Source organism: Stegodyphus dumicola, chromosome 5 (genome assembly GCF_044657685.1).
Source record: "Stegodyphus dumicola isolate Sdum_Otavi_A_Nest chromosome 5, ASM4465768v1".
Lineage (NCBI taxonomy): Eukaryota > Metazoa > Arthropoda > Arachnida > Araneae > Eresidae > Stegodyphus > Stegodyphus dumicola.
Window position 1 is genome coordinate 106,486,551 of NC_140772.1, and position 23,217 is coordinate 106,509,767.

At 29.8% G+C, this 23,217-nt stretch overlaps 1 protein-coding gene across 2 annotated transcripts in view; it reads left to right on the top strand.

Moving 5' to 3' along the window:
- Epg5 (ectopic P-granules autophagy protein 5) overlaps positions 1 to 23,217 on the top strand; it is a 342,575-nt gene that overhangs the window by 166,450 nt on the left and 152,908 nt on the right. For both annotated transcript variants that reach the window (XM_085816957.1, XM_085816958.1), the window contains exons 20-21: positions 12,157 to 12,274; positions 21,243 to 21,476. In XM_085816957.1, coding sequence (XP_085673083.1) covers positions 12,157 to 12,274; positions 21,243 to 21,476 — 352 coding nt within the window. The remainder of the gene's footprint in view (positions 1 to 12,156; positions 12,275 to 21,242; positions 21,477 to 23,217) is intronic.

Below are 23,217 nucleotides of genomic sequence, written 5' to 3' on the forward strand. Positions count from 1 at the left end.
TAACATTTAATTTTATTTTCATGGTATGGACATGGGAATATTCTTGACCTTTTCAGTAATATTCTAGTTCAAAATAAGACACAAGTACTTATAATTTTCTGTTTAGGTATATATACTTTCTGCCCACCAATGACTGAGTGGATAAGATTGTATATTGCTGTTAACTTAACCTGAGTTCAGTTCTCAATGAATGAGTTAAGTGCTTAGGATTTTTATGGGTTACTTGTGTAATGTAAATATTACCCAGTTTTCTTTTACATTTTCACTCAAGTTGCTCTGGTGTGTCCATTCACACATGTCAAGATTTTGGCTTTACTTGTATGCTTAAAATTTTATTACTTAAATATAAATAAAATAGATCACTTTTAGTAGGAATAAATCCACACAAGTATGCTCATAGTTCAACATAGTCATATTTCAACATAATATAATGTCTTTTATTTATTGTGATCTTCAGAATGTGCTATGAATAGATTAGTTTTTGTATTCTAAACAGTTATTGTATCTACAGTTCGAAAAATTCCACTTCAATATTCCAAGTATAGTATTATTCAGCCTTTCCTTTACACCAAACACCTAAACCTTGTATGCATCTACTATAGCAGTATTTGCACTCGGTGATTTAGATATGACAATCAACTGCAAGTATTTTCATAGCTGGATGTGACTGGCATCAAATTGGAATAAAGTTTAATTATCGCCTGCAGCATTAAAAATATTCTTTTCTTTAAAATGTCACTGAAAAATAAACAATGTACCGAAAGCTATATTTTTGCACTTTCCGAAAAGAAATACTCTTATTCAGTTATTAAAAAAAGATGTTAAAAGCATGATTTAATATTTTTACGTGTAAAATAAGTGACTTTATTAATATAAAAGGAAAGAAACATCCAAGTTTACATCTGACTGAGAAAAATGCAAAAAATGCATACCCAACAAAGGTACATACAGCTCTAATTAAATCTAAAGTCACATCTCATGTTTTAAAGGAAATTCCAGCCCTCCACCCGAAGAACTATTCCAAAACCTTTTAAATATCTGTGTAGGAACTGTGCACAAAATTATAAAATATGATTTAAAGTTAATAAAAACAAAAAACAAAAAAAAAAAAAAAAATGCTATTCATCGCCTAACCCCGAAGCATGTTTCTCAGCGTAAGGCTATGTGCAGATTGCTGTATGAAAATTATTTGGCAGGTGAAAAATGGAAATATATAGTTACAATTGATGAGGCTTGGATATACATATTTGGTTGTAATAGGAAAAGATTGATGTACTACTGAAAAAGAGGAGGAAAAGACTAATATGTTGATTCAGAGAAAACAAGAAAAGTTTTTTTGAAGGTTTTATGCTTATTATTGGATTCTCTTACAAAAGAAAACTTGAGAAAAGTAGAAAATATGTCAAAATTAATTCGGATTACTATCAGAAATATGTTATAACACCTACTTTTAAAGAAGAAATTCCATCTCTTTATCCAGTCTTCACTGTTTCAAATTTCATCAGGATTAGGCTCTAAGCATACGTCTAAATCTACTTCTCTATTTTTGAAAAAATGAGAAATGAAACTGAAATGGAAGCTATTCCCTTTAAATGCATTCCATCCTAGTCCCCTGATGTGTCTCCTATGGATTACTGTGCATTTGGGTTTTTAAAACAAGCTCTTTATAAGTGGCATTCCAAAACATTGGATGGACCTCTGGAAGACTGTGAAGGAGGAGTGGAATAAAATCAACCTTGATATTAAAAAAAAGGACTTTTTTCTTGAAAATCAAGATGTAATATAATAGATCAACAAAAGGGCTATCAGTCTAAATATATTAGTAAGCAAAATTCTAAGGTTTGTTTATATATAAATCTTTGCAAAGTTGTTAAGAAAATGTGTGAACACCCTATGTATTCTAGTAAATGGCAGCGAATAAGTTAGAAATCTAGTATAATAACATCTTTTTAGGTTCTCAAGTGCTTTGCCATAATATATTACATTTTTCTTTTAAAATTCTGCAGTAACTTTTGAGGGATGATTTCAAATCTGACTAAAATATGATCTATAACTCTGCACAGAGATTAGCAGTTTTTCTTTACATATATAGAAAAATTTAATCAACTTACTATGATTATTCACATTAGTTTGTTGCTTTTTACCATGATGATTTTGAGCAATGATTTTAGCAAACATCATCAGCCTAAATTCTATGCCTATCATTTTTTTGGTATTAACTGTTATTGCTGTGATTCCCTTCTTTTTTTGAAGCCACACATATAACTGAGCATCATGATCTTGCAGTGCAGTGTTAGGTTTTCGAAACATTGTCTTCTTTGTTATTATAATTATTATTCATGTGAAGTCTGTCTCCGGTGTTCTACAGAGTTTGTGTAGATTTGCTTTTTATGATTGAAAAAACAACATGCCCAACAACATGAGATGCACGAGTTTGTTTTTTTATAGTCCCAGTTTCTGGTAGACATTGCCAATTTACTTGAGTTGAAAATTTTGACTGCATAAACTAAGAGATAAAAATATTTATTCTATCAAAAATGGTGAAAAAAGTAAGTACAGCCAAAAGTCGTTAATCTGGACTCGTCGGGACTTCGGCGATTCTGGATTATCGATTTTTCCGGATTATAGATCATCAGTTTAAATCTCGTCAGATGGCATGCAGAAATTCTAAAATTAAAAATATGAAACCGTAATTTATGAAATAAAGAACAATTATGATTTAAAGGGTATCAAAATTTACAAAAAATAGCTTAATATTTATTTGTTTACTTTATTAAACATTTCTTTCAATGTAAGTTGTTTAAGTTGCTTCGTTTTATGTGATAATACTTTCTCTTTAATTCTATAAACAGACAATTTCTTGTTGAGTTACAAAGTTCCGCTGTTCAAGTCCCGTAATTGCTGTGCCGAGAATACCGACTAACTTGTCAATCGAAATTTTTTCATTTTCACTAACCTTTCTGTCACTTTCTTCATGTCTTTATCCATTTTTTGCAACAATTCCACTTTTTGTTTGATGGACATTGAAACATACTTTCGTTTTGTAGATCCTTTGGGAGCTCCAGCATCGGAAATTCTATTTGACGTAATCGGAAGTTCAAGTTTACTTTTATAAAATTGCTCTTACAGTCTGCAAAAAATAATAAGCCGCATCCAATTCGAAGATTAAGGAACAACGCAATCATCGACATTAACTGAAATAGATAATTAGATAATTTTAGCTTATACCATCCGTTATACATTAAACGTGCACGCGGAGACGTATTCTGCACTTGCGCACACGCATATGCGCAGTCGTGAAGGTCTTACACGCACACGTAAATGCCTATGCGCATGTGTTAACACGGCGCATGCGCAGAAAATTTTTTAGCTTTGAGGCCCGGATTATAGGTCATTCTGGATTATGGGTGTCCGAATTAACGACTTTTGACTGTATCTTAATTAGTGATGTTTGTAAGACATTTAAATTTTCTATAAATAACTTCTTCATACATACTTTTCATCGAGAATAAACTGAGTGTCAAAACGTAGAGTACAGAGAAAGCACAGTAATTTAGTATTCGTTATTAAAAGTTTCCAGATCATTAGTTCCTTTTTTGAGGGGTTTGCTTTTTTTGGAAGGGGGCTTCTTTCATTTAAAGAGTTTAGTGCTTTGATAACTTCCTCAAATGCTAAGAAATCAAATTATAAAAGTAATATGACAACAAACAAAAGGAACCTGTATGTGAGTGATTGTCTTTGAAATTGATAAGAGTTGTGTTAAAAATGTATACCAAGCTTAGGTTATTTTTTTACCTAATTTTAAATGCTTAGAAATATCCAATAGGATTTTGTATGTAGCTTTTCTGATTAGCTTCTAAAATGCATATTTAGATTAAAAAAATTCATGACATGCCTCAAGTCATGAAAGATTTACATCGTGTTTGATATACATCAAGATTTACATTGTGTGTCATTGGATACTGTATTACTTCAGCAGACGGTTTTTAACTGCATTCTATTCTTGATAATAGCTTTATCTACTGAATCAGATTTTTTTTTTTGTAAACTGCATGTAATGTATATTGAGCCAACCAGTGAGTTAATGGTTAACATTGTAAACACTGTAAGTTCACTCCAGTCTATGTTTATGGTGGTTCACTGTATTTATTTTTAGATAAAAGTTCTGTAAATTGCATCCCTATTTATGTTAGGCTCTTCAATAAATGAGTGGCTAAGAACTCAAAGCATTCTTAGGTTTCTGAGATTATGCTCCTTGTGGTTAAGTGTAATGTTTTTTGCCATTGTAATACTGTAAATATAGGCAAGTTTTACTTATTTTTCCAAATGCTTCCATGATTACTTTCCACAAGTGGATAATTCTGCTTTGCAGATTTAGAATTAAAGTAATGCAGTCTAAAGCTTGAGTCTCAATTGGCGAAATTTAACTTGTATTCTTCATTCTTGATTGCTTGAGGGGGTACATACATCATATTTACATGTAAGGTTGCTCTAAAAATATGAACTTTATCACAGAATTGGACTTTTTTTTTAAATAGTTCGATTTTCCATATTTTGATTCCACAACTTAAATTTTGCCTAAGAACTGTATTTTTTAAAATTTGTTGAGAAACCTGTTGAATAATTTTAGACTCTAGTTTTGCATATTTTTGTTCCACTTTCGGCCAAAAGTAATTCACTTTATGATCTTCTCAGTTTATATTAACCTATTCAGAATCCTTTTCCATTCTGAAAGTGCTGAAAAATTGCTGTTTCTTCTGGCTTGGAAAAATTTTATTTTTTATTACATTTTTTAATGGCAGCTATTATTTTTACGTTTTTCTCCTATTTTTTTAAATTGCATAGAGCATTTTAAAAATTAAAACCAAATTAACAAAAAATTAAATTGCTATGAGCCAGAAATTTTTTTCAAAGATAATTTGATATAACTATAGTAAAATATACATGCATGCAAAGTTTCATATCTCTATGACAATAATTTTAAAAAAAGTATTTGAACGTCCACTGTTCCCTTAAATCAGATAATTTTGATACTTTTTAAGACCAATAAAGGACATATTAAAGAGAATAATTTAAAATTACCTGTAAGAGTATGAAGAAAAGCTAGCTATTTTAAACATTCTTTGTTAGAGAGTTAATATAGAAATTTTTATTTCCTATATTTTTACTAACTGGGATGACCAAAACTCATTGCTAAAGCTTAGGAATTTAATCTAAAGCTTAGTTTATATTGTGAAATACTTAATTTGAAACTATTCTTCTTTGCACTTTTATGAAAAAAAGCAAAGAATCAGTTCAAATATAGTTAAGTTTCAACAAGCCAAAATTGAAGGAACATACCCATCAAAAAACAAATATTAAAAATTTGTCTATGAATTAGTATCAAATTCAAATAATATTTTTCAATATTTACCTTTGAAGTTCTAGTTCTGACAACTGTTCCTTCAAAGGTGTTGACCGATTGAGGTTCAAATAATCGAAGTTTTAGTGTATACTTGCAGTATGGCAATTAACTAATCAGAGTGCAGTTAAAAAATTGAAACACTGCTGAATTTATATTGATGCAACTCCCTTTCTTAATACAGATATGATATACAAATAAAGAGAAAGCTTGTAGAGGTCTGTATTTTTGATGCTGCTCTAAGAGTAGAATGTCACATTCCTTTTATCATTTCCATGCCATAAAAACTTCCCATTGAAAGGATCTCTGTTTTGAGGGAAGCAAAAATATTTGCAAAGAGAGAAATCTGAAGACTATGTAGGATCAGTGAACATAGTTATTTTCAGAACAGAGCAGCTGTATGAAGTGTTTGTGACTGGTGGGAAAATGCATTATTGCGCAATACAATGTCTTTGGAATAATGGTTTTCACATGATTAAAAGTCATGTTCTTAATTCTGAGCTATTAAGTTTGCTTCTTAGCCAAACATGTAAAACTGCAGCATTACACTGACATCTCAGCTTGTAGGATAACCCTAATGTCATTTAATCTAAATACCTGTTCAGTCTTTCCATAATGAATAATGTAGGGAGATAACCATCCCTTCTGTAGCTTAGATTCTAATGACACTAAATAAATGCAATAACAGCTATTGTAACTGAACATTCATTTGAATTATAGCTTGGCAGTATAAAAACTAACACATTTACAAACTCTGCTTTTTGTGCCTGAGAATAAAATAATACTTTAAATATTTAAAAATCAAATAGTAAATTAGAAACTAATAACTTGGCTCATAACTGAAGTGGTCCCATCGGTGACTGAGCAGTTAAAAACTGCTGAATACTGATAGTTTGTCCCAGAGTTCAACTTGGGCTAATGAGTTAGCTTTATATTTTTCATGATTTCCCTCTGTGCAATGTGAGTATGATCCACTTTCTAGAAAAGTCCTCCTTGAACGCATTCCTCTCCTTTGGCAAATACCCCCCATATATTTTGCGATGTTTAAATAAGCAGCCATCATAATTTATGTGCAATTTCTAAATTAAGAAAACTTGAAGTTCACAGAAAAGCAGTGTAGTTATTTAATCAGGAGGAATATGAGAGATACATCAGCAAGGTTTGAATTACTCTGTGTCTAAACTTAAATTTTCATTCATCAATTAAACGCACATAATTAGTACTTTTTGTTGGAGTTAACGAAAAGAGTAGAAATGCAGGGTTAAAACTTTGATTGATATAAAACTAAGAACATGTGTATAGAAAAGGATGACTTTTAAATTATTTTACGAGAATTTTAATAATTGCTAAAAATTGAGGTCTTGACAAACATGTTTTAAATTAAAATGTTAAGCACATAATGAAAATACTCTACTTCAGAAAACAAGTTAGTTTATTTTTTATTTTTGAAAACTTATCTTGTTAGATTTATTTAGTAAAAATAATGTCTTTATTGGCCAAATAGCTGCAAATGATTTCTACATAAACTTTGAATTTTCGTAATTTGATCTCTATGGGAATGAAATTTTGTATCCCAGTTTATCTTTTAAAAAGTTATTATTCAGCATCCTAGTATATATAAAAATGCATTATGCTTTAAAAAAAAAGAATCCTCAATGATAAGATTAGCAGCTCTATTAAATATAAATAACTGGTTTGCTTGAAAATATATTATGCAGTTAATGCCATAAATATCTTTGGACATAAAAATTTATCAGAATAACTTTTATTTGTTGCATTTGCTACATATTGAAAAAGAACAGAAAAATGTTATATTCTAGTTAATTTCACCTTTGTTAAACATTTCCATAGTAGAAGACAGCATATTTTATTTACAATATTTTTGGCATATTGATGTATTCATAAGTATTAAGTATATGCATGATAACCAGTTTCTGACCTGCAAATAAATTTTATTGCATATGTAATGAAGTTAAATAAAATGTTGTTGTTGTGGCTTTATTCGGAAATCAATCCATTTACATCAAGCCACTCACCAAAAACAAAACATTAAATTTAAAATTGCATAACCAAATTATTAAAAACACTTAAAAATTACAGCACTAAACTTCAAGTCTTTGTAATACGAAGAAATTAAGACATAAAAATTTCACAATTTAAGTCTTAAAAATGTTCAGTGATTAGAGGAGAAGCAACTGTGTGCTCAGGACACATGATTCCTAGCTATCCAATACAGCAGGCGAACTTTTTTGTAACTTATTGTGTAACTTAGGATCAGTATCTAGCCAGATGAGCGAATGCTGTTTATCCATAGTGTCTGTTTCACGGATAGGACATTGGCTATTAGTTAGTATGCCTATTCTGCTGAGATGTTCAGCTAAGCAATCGTGCCCTGAATTAAAGTCTGAAATTAGCCACAATCTCACTATGTGGCCTGCGACTGAATCACTCAAATAATGCCTGATATTCATTCTTCCAGAGTTTAGTTCTCAGATATCTCATTTTATTTTTGACATAAGAGTAGGTTCAGAGTGGTTTTGAAGAGCTATCGCCTGCATGGACAACTTAGAATAAATAAGAATGACAGCCTTTGTAAAAAACTCAATTCTAGATATCAAATTAGAACAACTAAAATGACCATATGAACTTCTGCTTCAAATTAAAGAATGTAGTGTGAAAACAGTTTACAATATATACCTGCACCAACAGCATTGTTCATTCTAGAGCTATCTGAAATACATGCATTCATTCTTATTTAGAATAGTTACTGCCCAATAGTGGCAAGGCACTTGTTTTCAGAATAATAGCTAGTGCGTCTTTTTTTTCTATTTTCGTACAGTTTTAAATTGTAGGGTATTTCCAAAAACTCCAGTGGGTTTATAAGTGTATTGTTATTTTCACCACGAATATTAAGGTTTAAATTGTCCAGAAGGCCTTCACAGATCTCGGCTAGAGAAGTTTTAAGTTCTAATTATAAGCCCATTTATATGTTTTGCATCCAGTTTGCCTGTTGAGATTTTAGTCTAGTAGCTGTAAAAAGTGCTTGTTTCTTTATCTCATTGGCAATCAGAGGGTTTGAAGTATAGGATATAGATATATAATCAGAGGGTTTGAAGTATAGGTGAAGTATAGGATTGTAAAACTTACTAGTGCTACTTAAAGTTGTTATTAGTGCTCCTGTGATCAAACGAAAAGCTTTCTTCTGGGCTCTTTCCAGGACTTTCAACTTGGTCTTTGCGGTCGAAACCAGAGTTTCACTGCCATATTTAAAACCTGGTTTTATATAGATATTGTAAGTGAGATTTAGAGTGTTCTCGGTGCAGCCCCATTTTGCGCAGGCTGTTTAAGATATGCAATCTTTTTTCGACTCTGATCACAGTTTGTCTGATATGCTGTAAAAAATTTAACTTACTGTTCATTATAAATCCTGAGGTATTTTGTCCTGCTACTTCCATTTAATTTTGTGTTATCCAAATATACATCAAAGTCAGGTACAACTATCAGGTTCAGTATTCTGCCTTACTTGCTTGGGGAACATTCAAGAACCTGACTCGGAACAGGGAGCTTACTAAAGCTATGTTCAATAAATGTGGGAAGTAGACAAGATACACAGGAAGGGTATACAAAACCCTTTATTTTTCACTCTTTACAATAATTTCCAGACTTCGGAATACAGAGACCAACCACTTGTGGTCTGAACGTAAGAATATAAAAATATTAACTAAACTCTAACTTAACTTTGGAATAATAAACAAGGGCCTACATGGAAGATTGGCCGTATATTAACAGGGAGCCGTATGTAGTACAGAGAACTGTTAACACTACAATACGTTTAAAAATTATTAAGAGGATTAAACCTCTGGCCTGGAAGGCAAACAGCAACCGAGTAAAACTGCTAAGGCAAGCGGTCTGCTTCTACTAACTCCTTCCTCTCTCTCGCTTGGCAAAAAGCCACAACTTAAGTACTTGGTGTTCGCCAACAAATTTGCATAAATAAGTTAAAGCTTTTAATTCTGGCCGGAAGTAGAAAATAAGAAGTGATAGTAAAGATTTAAAATAAAATAAACGTTAGTAAAACTTAAGATCCTTACACAACATATCTCAAAGTAAAAAACTCATACATAGTTTTTAATTTATTGATGATCGAGAGATTGTCCATGGCCCAAGATTTAAAGAGCCACAAGAGCTTTATCCATATTACTCTCAAGTTGCTGTTTCTGTCTTTGATAGTTTTGACAATTACTAGTTTTCATCCATATTACTAGGTCATCAGGAAACAAGCTCACTTGGATATCTCCAACCTCTTTCAATCTCTTCTTTTCTTTGATCAGATCATTAACATAAATGTTGAAGAGTATGAAGCTACTCACTGAACTCTGTGGAGGGCCAATCTTAAACTGCCTGTAATTGGAGTCTATATTGTCCCATCTAATCCTAACCCATCTTTGAGAAAAGATTAAATAAAATAGCAGATGATAAAACGAAAATGGTGAAGGTAAAAATTTACTCTTATAAAAAAGAAATCTTTAAACTTTTGATTAGTATTCTTTATAAATTTAAAAAATAACTATTTATTTATTATTAATAAATATTTATTATACATCAGCAAAAAATTAGAATAAAGAAATTCATATGAATTATCTTCAACAAAAGTTGAGTATTTAAGGTTAAAAATAACTGTTGTAATTCATTGATGATTAAGTCTGTAAACCGCATTTGTTGTTGCACTTATAACAAATATGCCAAATTTCAAAACACATCAGTATAAGAATTTATGTGTACCTTCAGAAATTTTAAATAAAAAACTATTAATTTTTTGTAGGTATGCCCAGAAATACATTTACTTTGATAATAATAAAAATTTCCGAAGTTAAATAAAAAAAAAAAATTTGAAAGTTTATAAAAATTATTTGGTACTTTTCCATTTAGCTGGCACAAATCTAGCCATGCAGACTTTATTGGTGGCAACATACAATGTACACATAAAAAATGTTAACAAATGTTAGTTCTAAGAGTTTTTTATTTTGAAGGCATAAGCATTTTAATATCGTTTAAAATTTCGTAAAAAGCAAATAAATAAAGACAATGAATTTGTAAAAAGACATTAAGAATTTATTATGCTTTCATGGTTCAACAAGCTTTGTCACTAGTTCATATCACGTGACCTCAAGTGATCTCATCTCACGTAAACTACGCTACAAAAATCTAATTCTCTCAGTAATGATCTACATTAATTTCGAGTGAAATCTTAATATGGAATACAAGTCTAAATGCAAGAATTAGTTCAATTTGAATGAATAGCTTACTCATAAATTATGTAAAACCGCAGTGCGTTTACTTCGCTAGTGTATTCTCATTAGAATTGATGAATTTAACCCTTGACTGTGCCTTTTCTATATTTTAACCTTCGGGTGAACAGTGTGATTTAATTCTAATTGACTTAATTACCGCGAATGGCCTTAGAGCATAAAATTGTACTATCTGGTAAAAATTCTATATAATTGCTTGCCAGTATTGAAAGAACTGATCAATCTGATAAGAAATGGCTGCGACTTGTTTTGAAAATAAGGCGTAAAAGGTTACCAGTGAGGATATTCCGTTTGGCATCAGTTGTAACATTATTGGTGACTTTAACGTGTGTGGCGGCAAAACAGAAAAGAACCACTTATTTTAATATACAAATTTTTATAATAAATTAAAAAAATTGTGAATTTTGTTTGGATTAAACTTAAATATTTAATTATGAAAGAGTAAGTTAAGTTTAATATAAAAAGAGAGATTGTTAATGTATGCCAAAATCAGTTAATTTTTTGAATATTAATTAAAAAATAATAATAATAAAAAAAATCCTGCTGAGAATTTTGCAAAACTTGGTGCTTTGGCACAATTTGAGATATTGAATTGAAATATGAAAAAAATTGGCATGTCGTTATAGAAAAAGTCTGATTTTATGTCAAAATAGGTATATTAGAATAGTACTGCATATAAATCTAAGATGAATATTTTAAGTCATGCTTTCAAGACATGGAAAACACTGTTTGAATTTTTTTAATCGGCGGAGTAGAAGGGAGATATAAGAGTGTCACTTTCTTTTCTGTCTTTTTTTTTTTCTTTCGTTCTTTTTCTTTCTTTTTTTTTTAAAGCTCACTCACAAAGTATGTGTATATTGAAAGATGTTAATGTAGTTAACAAGAAATTATTTAGACCATGTACAGGGAAACATCTCATTGCAATAACAGGTTTTTGTTAAAAAGTGAATGAACTTTGGAATAGTGATAAAATTTTATTAATCTAATGAAGAATAATATTAGATTTATTCAATCAAACAATAATACTAGATTCATATTTATTAAACAGACATGGAATTATTGAAATTCCAAGTAAATAAGAGCAGACTGCCAGTGTCTGTAAATGAAATTTTTATGTATCTATGAGTAACTGTGTAATGAAGATGCATTTTTGCCAAAATATGCTGAGAAAACATGTATGCAAAGTGTAGGATATTTTTATTGAAACATATATATACAGTTAAAGTTTTTTGAAATCAATTATAATTGAAGTATGAGATGAGAGGAATATATTTTCACTAAATTGATATTTTTTTATATACTTAAAAATTTTATTCATATTGTTACACAATTATAGTGCTTATTTTTTAAATAAATTTATTAATGTTTTGAATTTTATTAATATAAATTGTGAATTTAAACTATGAATTTACAAATTTGGTATTTCTTGCTTTCCTTTCCCCTTAGGTTTTTAAAAGATGTTAATAATCTTATAGTAGCAGATATGGGAGGGACTTTGTCCAATATCACTGGGAGTGGTGCAGTCATTGGAGCTGTCATACAGGCTTTTTCATCAATGATCAAAGTAAGCTGATGATAGTGCAGATTTTTTAAATCATAATTTGATTCATTCGTATATAAAATAAATATGTTAAATACTCCAAAATAGTAAACAAACAGGGATGATTTTGGTTACTTTAAAGTTTTAAGCAAAAATTGGTTTGCTGTTGCAAAAAGTTTTTGATTATTTGTAATTTATGCTCATCAAAATAAGTATAAAATAAGTACTCTAAAATAGTCAACAAACAGGAATGCTTTTATTTTCTTTTTCTTTAAAGTTTTTAAGGAAAAATTGGTGTGCCTTTGCAAAAAAAATTTTTGATTATTTGTAATTTATGCTCATCAAAATGAGTATAAAAATAAGTACTCTAGTATAGTAAGCAAATAGGAATATGTTTGGTTAGTTTAAAGTTTTAGGGAAAAATTAGTATGTCATTGCAAAAAGTTTTTGATTATTTGCAATTTATGCTCATTAAAATGGGTATGTTACTCTTTCCAGAATGAAAATTTTGGGTATTCGAAAAATTTTAAACATGATATATGCTTTTTATTATATTTAACGTGAAATAAATAATTTTCAAATAATTATATACTTTGATATTTTATGCAGATATAAACTGTTGTTAGCTTTAAGATTCAGTTATTTGATTTTAAAATTGTAGTTTCTTTTTTTTTTTTTCCGAAACAATCATATCATCAGATGGGAAAAACAGAAAATTATAATGTGGTATCAAAATAAGTATTCCATTTCTGAAACTTTGGTACTGAAATTAGTAATATCCTAAACAAAATTAATTATTATGAAAATATATTTTTGCACAAATTTTATTCCTCAAACTGTTTTTCAAAAGTATCACATTTTTTTCAGCTCAATTTCCTCATTGGCAAAGGTGATTTAAAATTGGGATGTATTTTTGCTTTAAACATAGGTGTGCTGGGTATTTTTCAAAAATGAAAGAAGTCTTTCCCTTAATAATGAATTGGATAGTATTGAAGAGGACTTTATTTTGAAGAGAGTCTTATGTAATTGGCAGACAATATTATAGAACATATATGGTTATCTGAATGAATAACAGTCATTTATATAGTAACATAAATTACAGCAACAAAACAGATGAGTTAAATGCTACGGATGCAAAAATAAAGGCATGCAAAGTAAATGTTTGCTGCTGGTTAAAAAATACAAAAATAAGGTTATGATAATAGTAATTAATTTTTTTTAAATGTCTTATAAATTTGAAGAGCATTTTATCATTTTAAGAATGCCATCACGCAAACAGCTGCATCATAGTTAGGGTTAAATATTCTTGCTTTCTTCTTGTAATGTTAACCTGGAACTTTTCCATTTCCTTTTCTTAACTGGGAATGCTGTATGTCTGTTCAGTTAATGTAAGTCAATGTTCAGCATTTAAAAGGATCTTTGTTTAAGCTGTTAAATACATTTTTAAATATCACAGATTCTGCTTTTGGATGTCATCAAGTATTTCTTCTTAAAAGTTGAATGTATCATTCCGTCATAGAAATGTTCTATGAACTGTGAATTTATGTTATTATCCTTTTTTTGTATCAAAACTTTTCAGCTTGATTAGCACATTGATAACAGATGAAAATCCTTATAAAATAAGGAACATTTGCATGATGTAAACGGAGTGGTAAATGTACACCAAGTTATTCTAGTAAGGCATTATGTGCTAGTGAATATTAAAGTTTTTTAAGGTAGTGTACTTCCCTTCTGTTTTTCTCTTTCTGTCTGCTGCTTCCCTTGATGCTTTTACAAATTTCTTGGTGGTTACAAAAATAACAGTTTATGTATGTTGTTGTGGTGTTATAATTCTACACACATCAGTTTCATTCCTTGCCATGTTTATTAGAAGGAAGTATTTTCCAGATTTAAAGACTTTAATGATTTAAATTGGGCAATTTATTGACATAGATGTATAGCGAGTTTTTTTGTAATTTTATCATTTAATACTTGTCATAAATAGCAGCGTATAGAATACTCACGAGACTATTGTGTATCTTTCTAATAATTTATTATCTTATTTTATGTAATATTTTATTATTTTATATGTTAGTTATAAGCAGATTTTGAGATTGATTTCTAAATATTTCTAAATTATTGAAGAATATAATAGAGCAAAATGACATGCAATATGTAATTATTAATATAAAGGAAAGAGAAAGACCTCATGCTGAGATTGCTGAGAAAATTAATACTGTGAACCGTCTAGTAGTAACCACCTATGAAAGTGATGAATATTTTTAAGAATATAAATACAGTGAAACCTTAGTTATTTGAATTCTTTCCTGAAGGCCATTTTTCATCTGAAATGTTCATAAACTGAAACTGTTTCTTCCCTTTAAGAATTAATGTAAAATAGATTAATCTGTTCTTGTATTATAGAACATATGTGTATTTAGAATTAACACCATGTAAGGTGTCTAGAATTAAGTACCTATTTCACAGCTGCCTGCGGATGAAATCATTCATCAGAAAATTGTGAAATTTTGTGGTGGACTTTTAATGAAGGGATGAGAATGTTTTTTGGTGAAAAAAAAAAAAAAAAATAGTTAGAAATACCACTACCAGAGGGCATTGTATTAATAAATTACTATTTTAGTCATACCTTTACAATAATTTTACAAATTTTATTACCCCCCTCAAAAAAAAAAAAAAATGTTCTACATAATGGCCCGGACTTGCGACTAAAACTGGGTGGAGTGACAGTGTATAATAAAACATTTATAGATGGATATAAAGGAATGAACGATGTTGCTCCTTCGGACGACTATGAAGTAAACAAAGACTTGAGAATGGTACGTGACTGCAGGCCATTTTCAGTTTTCCTGAGAACTTCTAAGTGATCATTAGGAAATATTCTTTTTCCAAGAACTTCTGAGGTGGTTGTCAGAAAATAGATAAAGGCGTTGCAGCTGGTAGCAAAGACTGTAGAATGCTACATGATTGCAGGGCACTTTCACTTTTCTCGAGAATTGCTCATTAGGTGATGTTCATTTTCTGAAATCTTTCAAGGTGGTGGTCAAAAAATAGCTGAAGATTTTAGAGCACTTTTCAAGTGGTGGTCAGAAAATAGCTGAAGACGTTACAGCACCTCGTATTTACGACAGTACTTTGCACAAAGTTTATTAGCGTAAAAATAATGGAAATAACTAAATGTAAACTGAAAGCAAAAAAAGGTAAACACAGTATTGAAGAAATGAAATAGATGAAAATTGAATGTAGTTCGACAATGTTCAGTAAAACTGAGTAGATGATGTGAATGGAAAGTGGTGAAGAAGAGATGTTATTGTTTGTGTGAGAAATCCCCTATCTGGCAGTTGTCTTTCTGGGACATCTTATTTTCCTTCACCATTCTACTTGAGACTCACTGAGCCTTTGCTTCATTCATAATTTATCTAGGGCGATTTTTTGTTATATGCTTTTTAAAATAGTTATAAAATGCAGAACAATGTTGTCATTGAAAATGCATTGCAATGGCCTACTGCTGCTTTATCAGGGGATGTCATCACATGAAATTGTACATTGTATACCATTTTACATAGAGTTCATAGATCAAAGAAATTAAATTAATCCTCTGTTCATTCTGCTTTTACTGAAGACCTTTTTCTCATTGCTTTTTGTTATTGCTTTTGGATATATTTCAATTCTTTATTCTTTATTTATTTTTATGGTTTTCTACTAACTCCTCCCCTCAAACTCAAACCACCTTTTTTTATTTATTTAAAGAAAAGGAAATCCTTGTGCACCACAAAGTATCACATGAGACTTACAAATCATAAGCAAAAAAAGCAAAATTGTAAGTAATTACATCATTTTTCAATAATACAATGAAATCAAACACAAAGAAAAAAATACGCACACATAAAAAATATAAATGTATAAAGAAATCATTTACAATGTCAAAAATAAAAGTCAACGAAGTCGTCAAAAGCTCGGTAGGCCAAAGCTGAAGATACAAAATGATAACATTTCATCGGCCAATGAATTCCAATTAATTTTAATCTGCATTTCAATAGATTTCTTGCATTATCAATCAATGGGCAGTCAAAAAGCAGGTGGAAAACACTTTGTTGAACTCCAAGATTGCAATAATACAAATTGGAAGATGGCTGCTTAAACCTTTCAAGATAAACTTTGCGTAAGTTTGCGCAACTTTAAAGTTGAGCAATAAGTTCTTGCTTTTCAGTCTTTCAAAAATAGTTGGGAAGAATGCTTTTGTATCATTTCCTTTATCAGAAGAGATATAATCACAATTCCATTGCTCAATCATTTTAGCTACCCCAAACCACCTTTGAAAGTCATTTTTGCGGACTTAAATGTTTGTAATCGAAGATTATGTTTGCAATCTGAAAAGTTTTTTTTTTTTTTTTTTTTTTTTTTTTGAGATTTTTACTGAAGTTGAGAACATTTGTGATTCGTGATTTGAGAAAAACTAGTAATGAACATTACTCTTAAAGGAACTATCTTCACAGAAGATCAAACTAATATGAAATTGCTGCTGGTCATTTTAGAGAAGGTTCACTGTAACTATAATTATATTACAGAATTATGTAGTGCTAGATTAAAACATATTAGGTTTAATTACATTTAAAAGGGTATTTTTCAGTTTATTTATAGTAAAACTTTTAGTGCTATGTATTAGTCACTTCAGTGTTTTTTGCATAGAAAAGTAAGATATAATAATACACAAGTTTGCTTTGAACAAATTTATTATCTTCTAATATTAATCATGTAATAAAACATTTTATGTATTTTCAATCAAAGAAAAAGAAATCAAGATCATCACGTTAAAATATTTCTCATGAAGAATAAAATAATATTTTCCAACTTTCAGTTTTTTTTTTAATGATGATTTCACATTTATTTCTGTATTTATTTTTCTAAAAATTTATTTATACTTAGTCTTAATACACACATGCATATACATACATACATATGTGTTATAATGTAGAAACTGTTGATGCAGTGGAGAACATGGTTTATAGAATGACATACACCCAACTCTTTTTTTACACAATTTTAAAATAACTCTGTTCATCAACAGAAACAAATTTGCTTTTTGACAAGAATTTTTTGTTCTAGCATGAATCCATCCCCCCCCAATAATTTTTTTTAAATTCTGGTTTTGACAATGTGATCAGAAGTTAGTATTAGTGACTTGATTTACTTCGACAAAGAATTTGTAATGTTAAGAACGAAAGTTTCACCAAAGCAGGAATGGCTTCGCTATACCGAAGAGAGGCATGCATTCAGCCTTATGCACATGTGTGAAATAGCTGTCGAGCAGGTGACGAAGGTCATGTTTATCGAGTTGAAACTTCTGACATATTCCCCCCCCATCGAATCGACGTAAATTAAATAACTGACAAAACTGCGATATGGATCAATCAACAACAAGTGAAAGTAAAATGTCACTGAATTGCTAATTTCTTCCTAAGTAAGCTTCAATCTGTGTTCAAATTATTGCAAAAACTTTGTCAAAGAATGAGTCCTATTAATGGTTTGATTGAATGAATTAATTTGAAAAGAATAAGTCCTATTAATGGTTTGGTTTTTCATGAATTTGGTTTCATGTCATATTTTTGTCAATTTGTACACATGGCAATTTGGTGATGAGAATATAGCGGGACCATAAGGAAACTGGTTAACATTACGTCTATGCAACCTTTCCTTCTTTACATAGAGGTTCTTTGACTTCATGGCTTGCTTACTTTGTATTCCAGTGGCTGATATTCAAACTAAAGTATTTTTTAATGCTATGGTGCAATTTCCAGAATAATTTATATTAATGATAATTTTTTACTGCTGAAAAAGGTAATATTGTGTTAAATTTTTGGTTTAGAAAAGTTCTAGTACCCTTATTAATAAAATGCCTAAACAAAATCAAAATATTCTGAAGAGACAAGCAGTTTTGGTTAGACTAAAATAAAAATCTTAGACTGTCTAAAGAGAGTCTAAGGTACCACATGTGTTGGCAAAACTGTTGGTTTAAATGAAGCAACTATAAGAAAGTTAGAAAAAATGAGAATTCCATGCCACAATAAATCATTTCTGGATCAAAACTCAGTTCCAAACATCTTATAGTCGAAATCCTATCTTAGAGAAAATGGAAAAGTACATGGTGTTTTGGATAGGAGATTTATTGAAGGAAGGAATACCTATTGATTGAAAATTATAAAAGAGAAAGCACAACCAACTTCAGGAATTGTAAAGTCTTGAGGCAACGAAAAACAAATTTAATGCAAGTGAGAGGGATGGCTGACAGGTTTCTAAAAAGGCATGTATTTCACAATATAAAAGTAAAAGGAGAATGTTATGTTGCGAATTTCAATTATTAATATGTGTTTGTTATATATACTATGTTTCTTTTGTTCAATTTAGTGCATATTTTACTGTGGTCTGTCATGTCCCTCCATTTGTTTGAGCCGGAAGGCTTTTAAGAAACATGGAGTTTAATTGAATTTGGGGTTATTGATTTTTCCTTGGCATAGGTTACTCACAACGCAAACCTAAAAGTTAAATTGTACTACCACTATACGATTGATTGATAGATATGATATACGAATGTTTATAAGAATGTCGAAATGATATATGTTTATAAGAATGTCGAAATGATATATGAATATTATGAATTAGATTTTGAATGTGAATTATTTGATCTTTGATTTTTGAGTTAGTATGTCCGGCACCATGAATTTAAAGTTAAAAGTAATAAAAACAAAAATTTTCAGTTATAACATTGGTGCCGTGACCTCGCGACTGGCAGACCACTAGAATAATTTTTGTGTATATTATTTGAGTATTATTTTATATTTGATTTCTATTTTGTTTTTATGTGTATGCATATTACATTTTTTTGATTATAAATGATGAAAAATATTTTTGCGCTCACCTAGATATTTGATCCATTTATCATTTAGTTTAAAGTTTTGGTGAGAATAGCATTTGCGTTAATGAGTTGATTTTGCTATTGCATTTTAAATAATTACTTTGTAGATTTCTAATTTTAATTAATTGATTTAATGTCAGAGCAGTATTTTTGTGTTCGAGAAATAGTAATTTTTTTTAAACTTCTTGAAGTGTGTTAATAGATTTTATGGAATTTGTGCATAATAGAATTGAGTTAAAAGCTTGATTTTTGAATTTATTTTGGAAAAATCTGAAATGTTTGTTTCTTAAAGTTAATTTTGGTTAGATTTGTAAAGTTGCGTGGGACCAGTGATAGTTTACTTAGGGATTGATTGAATTTTTTTTTGGAGGTTAGTTTTCAGCGGGAGTGAAGTTTCTTGTTTAGCTTTTCTGAGTTTGAGTAATTCATTTTCTATCTAGTTTGTGAATTCTGTGAACATTTATTGCTGCTTATGAATTTGAATTCCATTTTTTTTAAGATTAAAATTAATTAGTTTGTTTTCTGGAAAGAATAGTTAAAGGTTTTTCTCAGTATTTTACAACTGGTTTGGTCGAGGAGTTGTTTGCATTTGGTGAATTTCTTTTAGTTTCGGTTTCGAGTTCTTGACTCAATAGTGTTTTGCGTTTAAGGATTTTTTCGGCTGGTCCGAATTTTAATTTCCTTGTTTCAAGTAAGTTTATCTAAATTTTTTTCCCCCTTTTGCTTCTAGATGCACTCTAGTTTCTTTCGGCTTAATTTTTTTTTTTGGTCAAGTTGCTCTTTTCCGTTCCTGGGGGTGTTCTCCGTTTGTTTCAGCTTCTCGTTCAGTTCAGTGTTTAATTCTTTTAGGATTTTTTTGTCACTGTTGGTTGATTGAATTGTTAAGGTGTAATTTTCCCTCACTTGTGATTTTTTTTTTTTGTTTTTTGTACTTATATTAACTTGTTTTTGCAAATCGATTTTATGACACTTCACTCCTGCTGCTGTTTAATTGGTTATATGAGTTGCATTTAGATTTTGAATTTAATTTGTTAAACTTAATGCTTTGTAAGTAAATTTTTAATTTTTTTATTTATCACTGCTCTCCATGACAACTAGTTTTGAGTTGATTATTTGTATGGTACTTAACTTGGTACTATTTTGAAATGCTGTTTTGTTTTGGAAAAAAATTTTGATGCTCAAAATTTTTTTCCCTGGTGCGTGGGGGAATATGTTATGTCGCGAATTTCAATTATTAATATGTGTTTGTTATATATACTATGTTTCTTTTGTTCAATTTAGTGCATATTTTACTGTGGTCTGTCATGTCTTTCCATTTGTTTGAGCCGGAAGGCTTTTAAGAAACATGGAGTTTAATTGAATTTGGGGTTATTGATTTTTCCTTGGCATAGGTTACTCACAACGCAAACCTAAAAGTTAAATTGTACTACCACTATACGATTGATTGATAGATATGATATACGAATGTTTATAAGAATGTCGAAATGATATATGAATATTATGAATTATATTTTGAATGTGAATTATTTGATCTTTGATTTTTGAGTTAGTGTGTCCGGCACCATGAATTTAAAGTTAAAAGTAATAAAAACAAAAATTTTCAGTTATAACATGAAGTAGCATCAGCAGATGAAAATGCTACAAAAGGCTTTCTGGATAAACTAGAAAAAATAGTTTAGAATAACTCAGTTGAGGAAATAAAAATTCAAGAAATTAAAAGCTACATGAAATTCAAAAATAAGGTAAATGTAAAGTGTGTAAGTTACCAAAATGTTGTTTCTCTTATATTGATCTTGCACAGATTTGTGTAGTTTTGTTTATTAAGTCTTTGAAAGTAAATTGAAGTCTGTGAAAGTATTTTAAAGTCTGTGAAGAAAATACTGAACTCTTTTAATATAACTTATATTGTATATTTAATTATTGTAAAACTGTATATTTAACTTGTGAGTATTAAATTTTCTGTCTATTTTAATATAAAAAAGCATAGACAATATAATAATTATATGAATGTTTTCCAGTTTTGAAAAATAATGTGTATGTATCTGTGTTTGCTAAAGTATAAAATGAAAAATATTTTAACAGCATCAGCTTTATCAAGCTTCAGAGCTAATTGTTGAATGTGCTGGACCTTTGATTAAGCTGTGGATTAAACTGCTATTGAAGGTGTTAAACATTCAAATGACAGGAAATGTTAGTTACAGATTTCGAGACTCTGCAAACCAAGTTCACTTCCTGTTGGATATTGTTGCTAGAATTTCTTTATTGAATTCACATACAAGGAATACCGTTTTTGATCTCTTGCAGTCATTATGCAATGTAAGTTGCAGTCTATAAAAATTTTATAAATTTTCCTAATGGATAGCAGTATAGTATATTATTCTTTTCTGTCCTTCTCTCTGTCTATTAATTTGATCAAATAATTCCATTAACCCTCTCACCGCATACTTTTTTTTTTTATCAAAATAGGTTCAAAAATTGCGTATTTTTTTTTTTTTTTTTTTTTTTTTGCATATTTCAAATCTACATATATTTTAGAGTTAAAATATACAACAGGGTTCGTAGCAGTCCTTACAAGTGCTTAAAAGTCCTTATATTTAAAAATAAAATATAAAAGCCCTTATAGGTGCTTACTTTTTCTCTAAAGCATTTAATTTTTTGTTTTTAGTGCTTATTCTTTGCTGTTAGTGTTTTTTTTTTTTTTTTTTTTTTTTAACGAACAGACATTTTTTCCTGGTACTTATCCGTTTCGCCTGCACAAATCTCGCCAAGCAGACTTTACTGGCGACAACATACAGTATACACATAAAAAATTTTAGTTCTAAGATTTTTTTATTTTAAAGGCATAAACATTTTAATATCATTTAAATTTTATAAAAAGCCAATAAATAAAGACCAAAAATTTGTAAAAAGACATTAATTTAAGAATTTACTATGCTTTCATGGTTCAACATCTTGATTCGCCGGTTCATATCACATGACCCTAAGTGATTTCATCTGGCGTAAACTACGCTATAAAAAAATCTAATTCTCTTAGTAATTATCTACATTAATTTCAAGTTAAATCTTAATTTGGAATGCAAGAATTATTTCAGTTCGTATGAATAGCTTACTCAGAAATTGTGTAAAACCTTAGTGCTTTACTTCGCTAATCCATTCTCATTAGAATTGATGAATTTAACCCTTGACTTTGCCTTTTCTATATTTTCGACTTCAGGTGAGCGATGTGATTGCATCCTAATTGACTTAATTTCTGCGAATGCCCTTAGAGCATAAAATTGAACTACCTGATAAAAAGTCTATGTAATTGTATGCCAGTATTAAAAGAAACAATCGATCGGATAAGATGGAAATGATGCGTAAAAAGTTACCCGCGAGGATATTCCGTTTTGCATCAGTTGTACCATTATTGGCGACTTTATCGTCTTCGCTGGCAAAACGGAAAAGTACCTAAAAAACTTTTATTCCTTATATGGAATATCAGATGGTGAATCATACTCCCAGAAATAGCTTTTCGCCCCTTTCTCCACATTAACATACCTTTGGTGCGCCCGAGTACAGACAGGTGCACGTCGTTCTATTAGTCAAAGAATTGCGAAAGGGATAGAAAATTCTGATACATTCCGTATTCTTTTGCTCCCACCCAATACTACACATGTTTGAATTTCTACCAAGATTTTAATAATTTACATTCTCATTCCGTGTGGTCAGTTCATATTCATGTTTATTATTGATCGGTATGCTTATTTATGAGCATATGTATGAATATTTATAATAATATATTTGCAGTAACTGCTGAAGTATAGATAAACTTCAAAAATGGCCAAGTGTGTTTTAACATAGTTTAGTTTTCTAAGGGATAATATTCGGAATGTCATAAATACAGTAAAAATAATCAAATAGATTTTTTTTTCGGCCAATGCATTATACAGTACTGAAGTTGGGGGTTTTCCCCTTTCTCCACAAAATCTCAAATATTGAAACCATTACAGTTTGCAGCAAAGCAAGCAATGAACTTTTTCTTTTTTTTCTTTTTTTTTTGGGGGGGGGGGGGTCACTT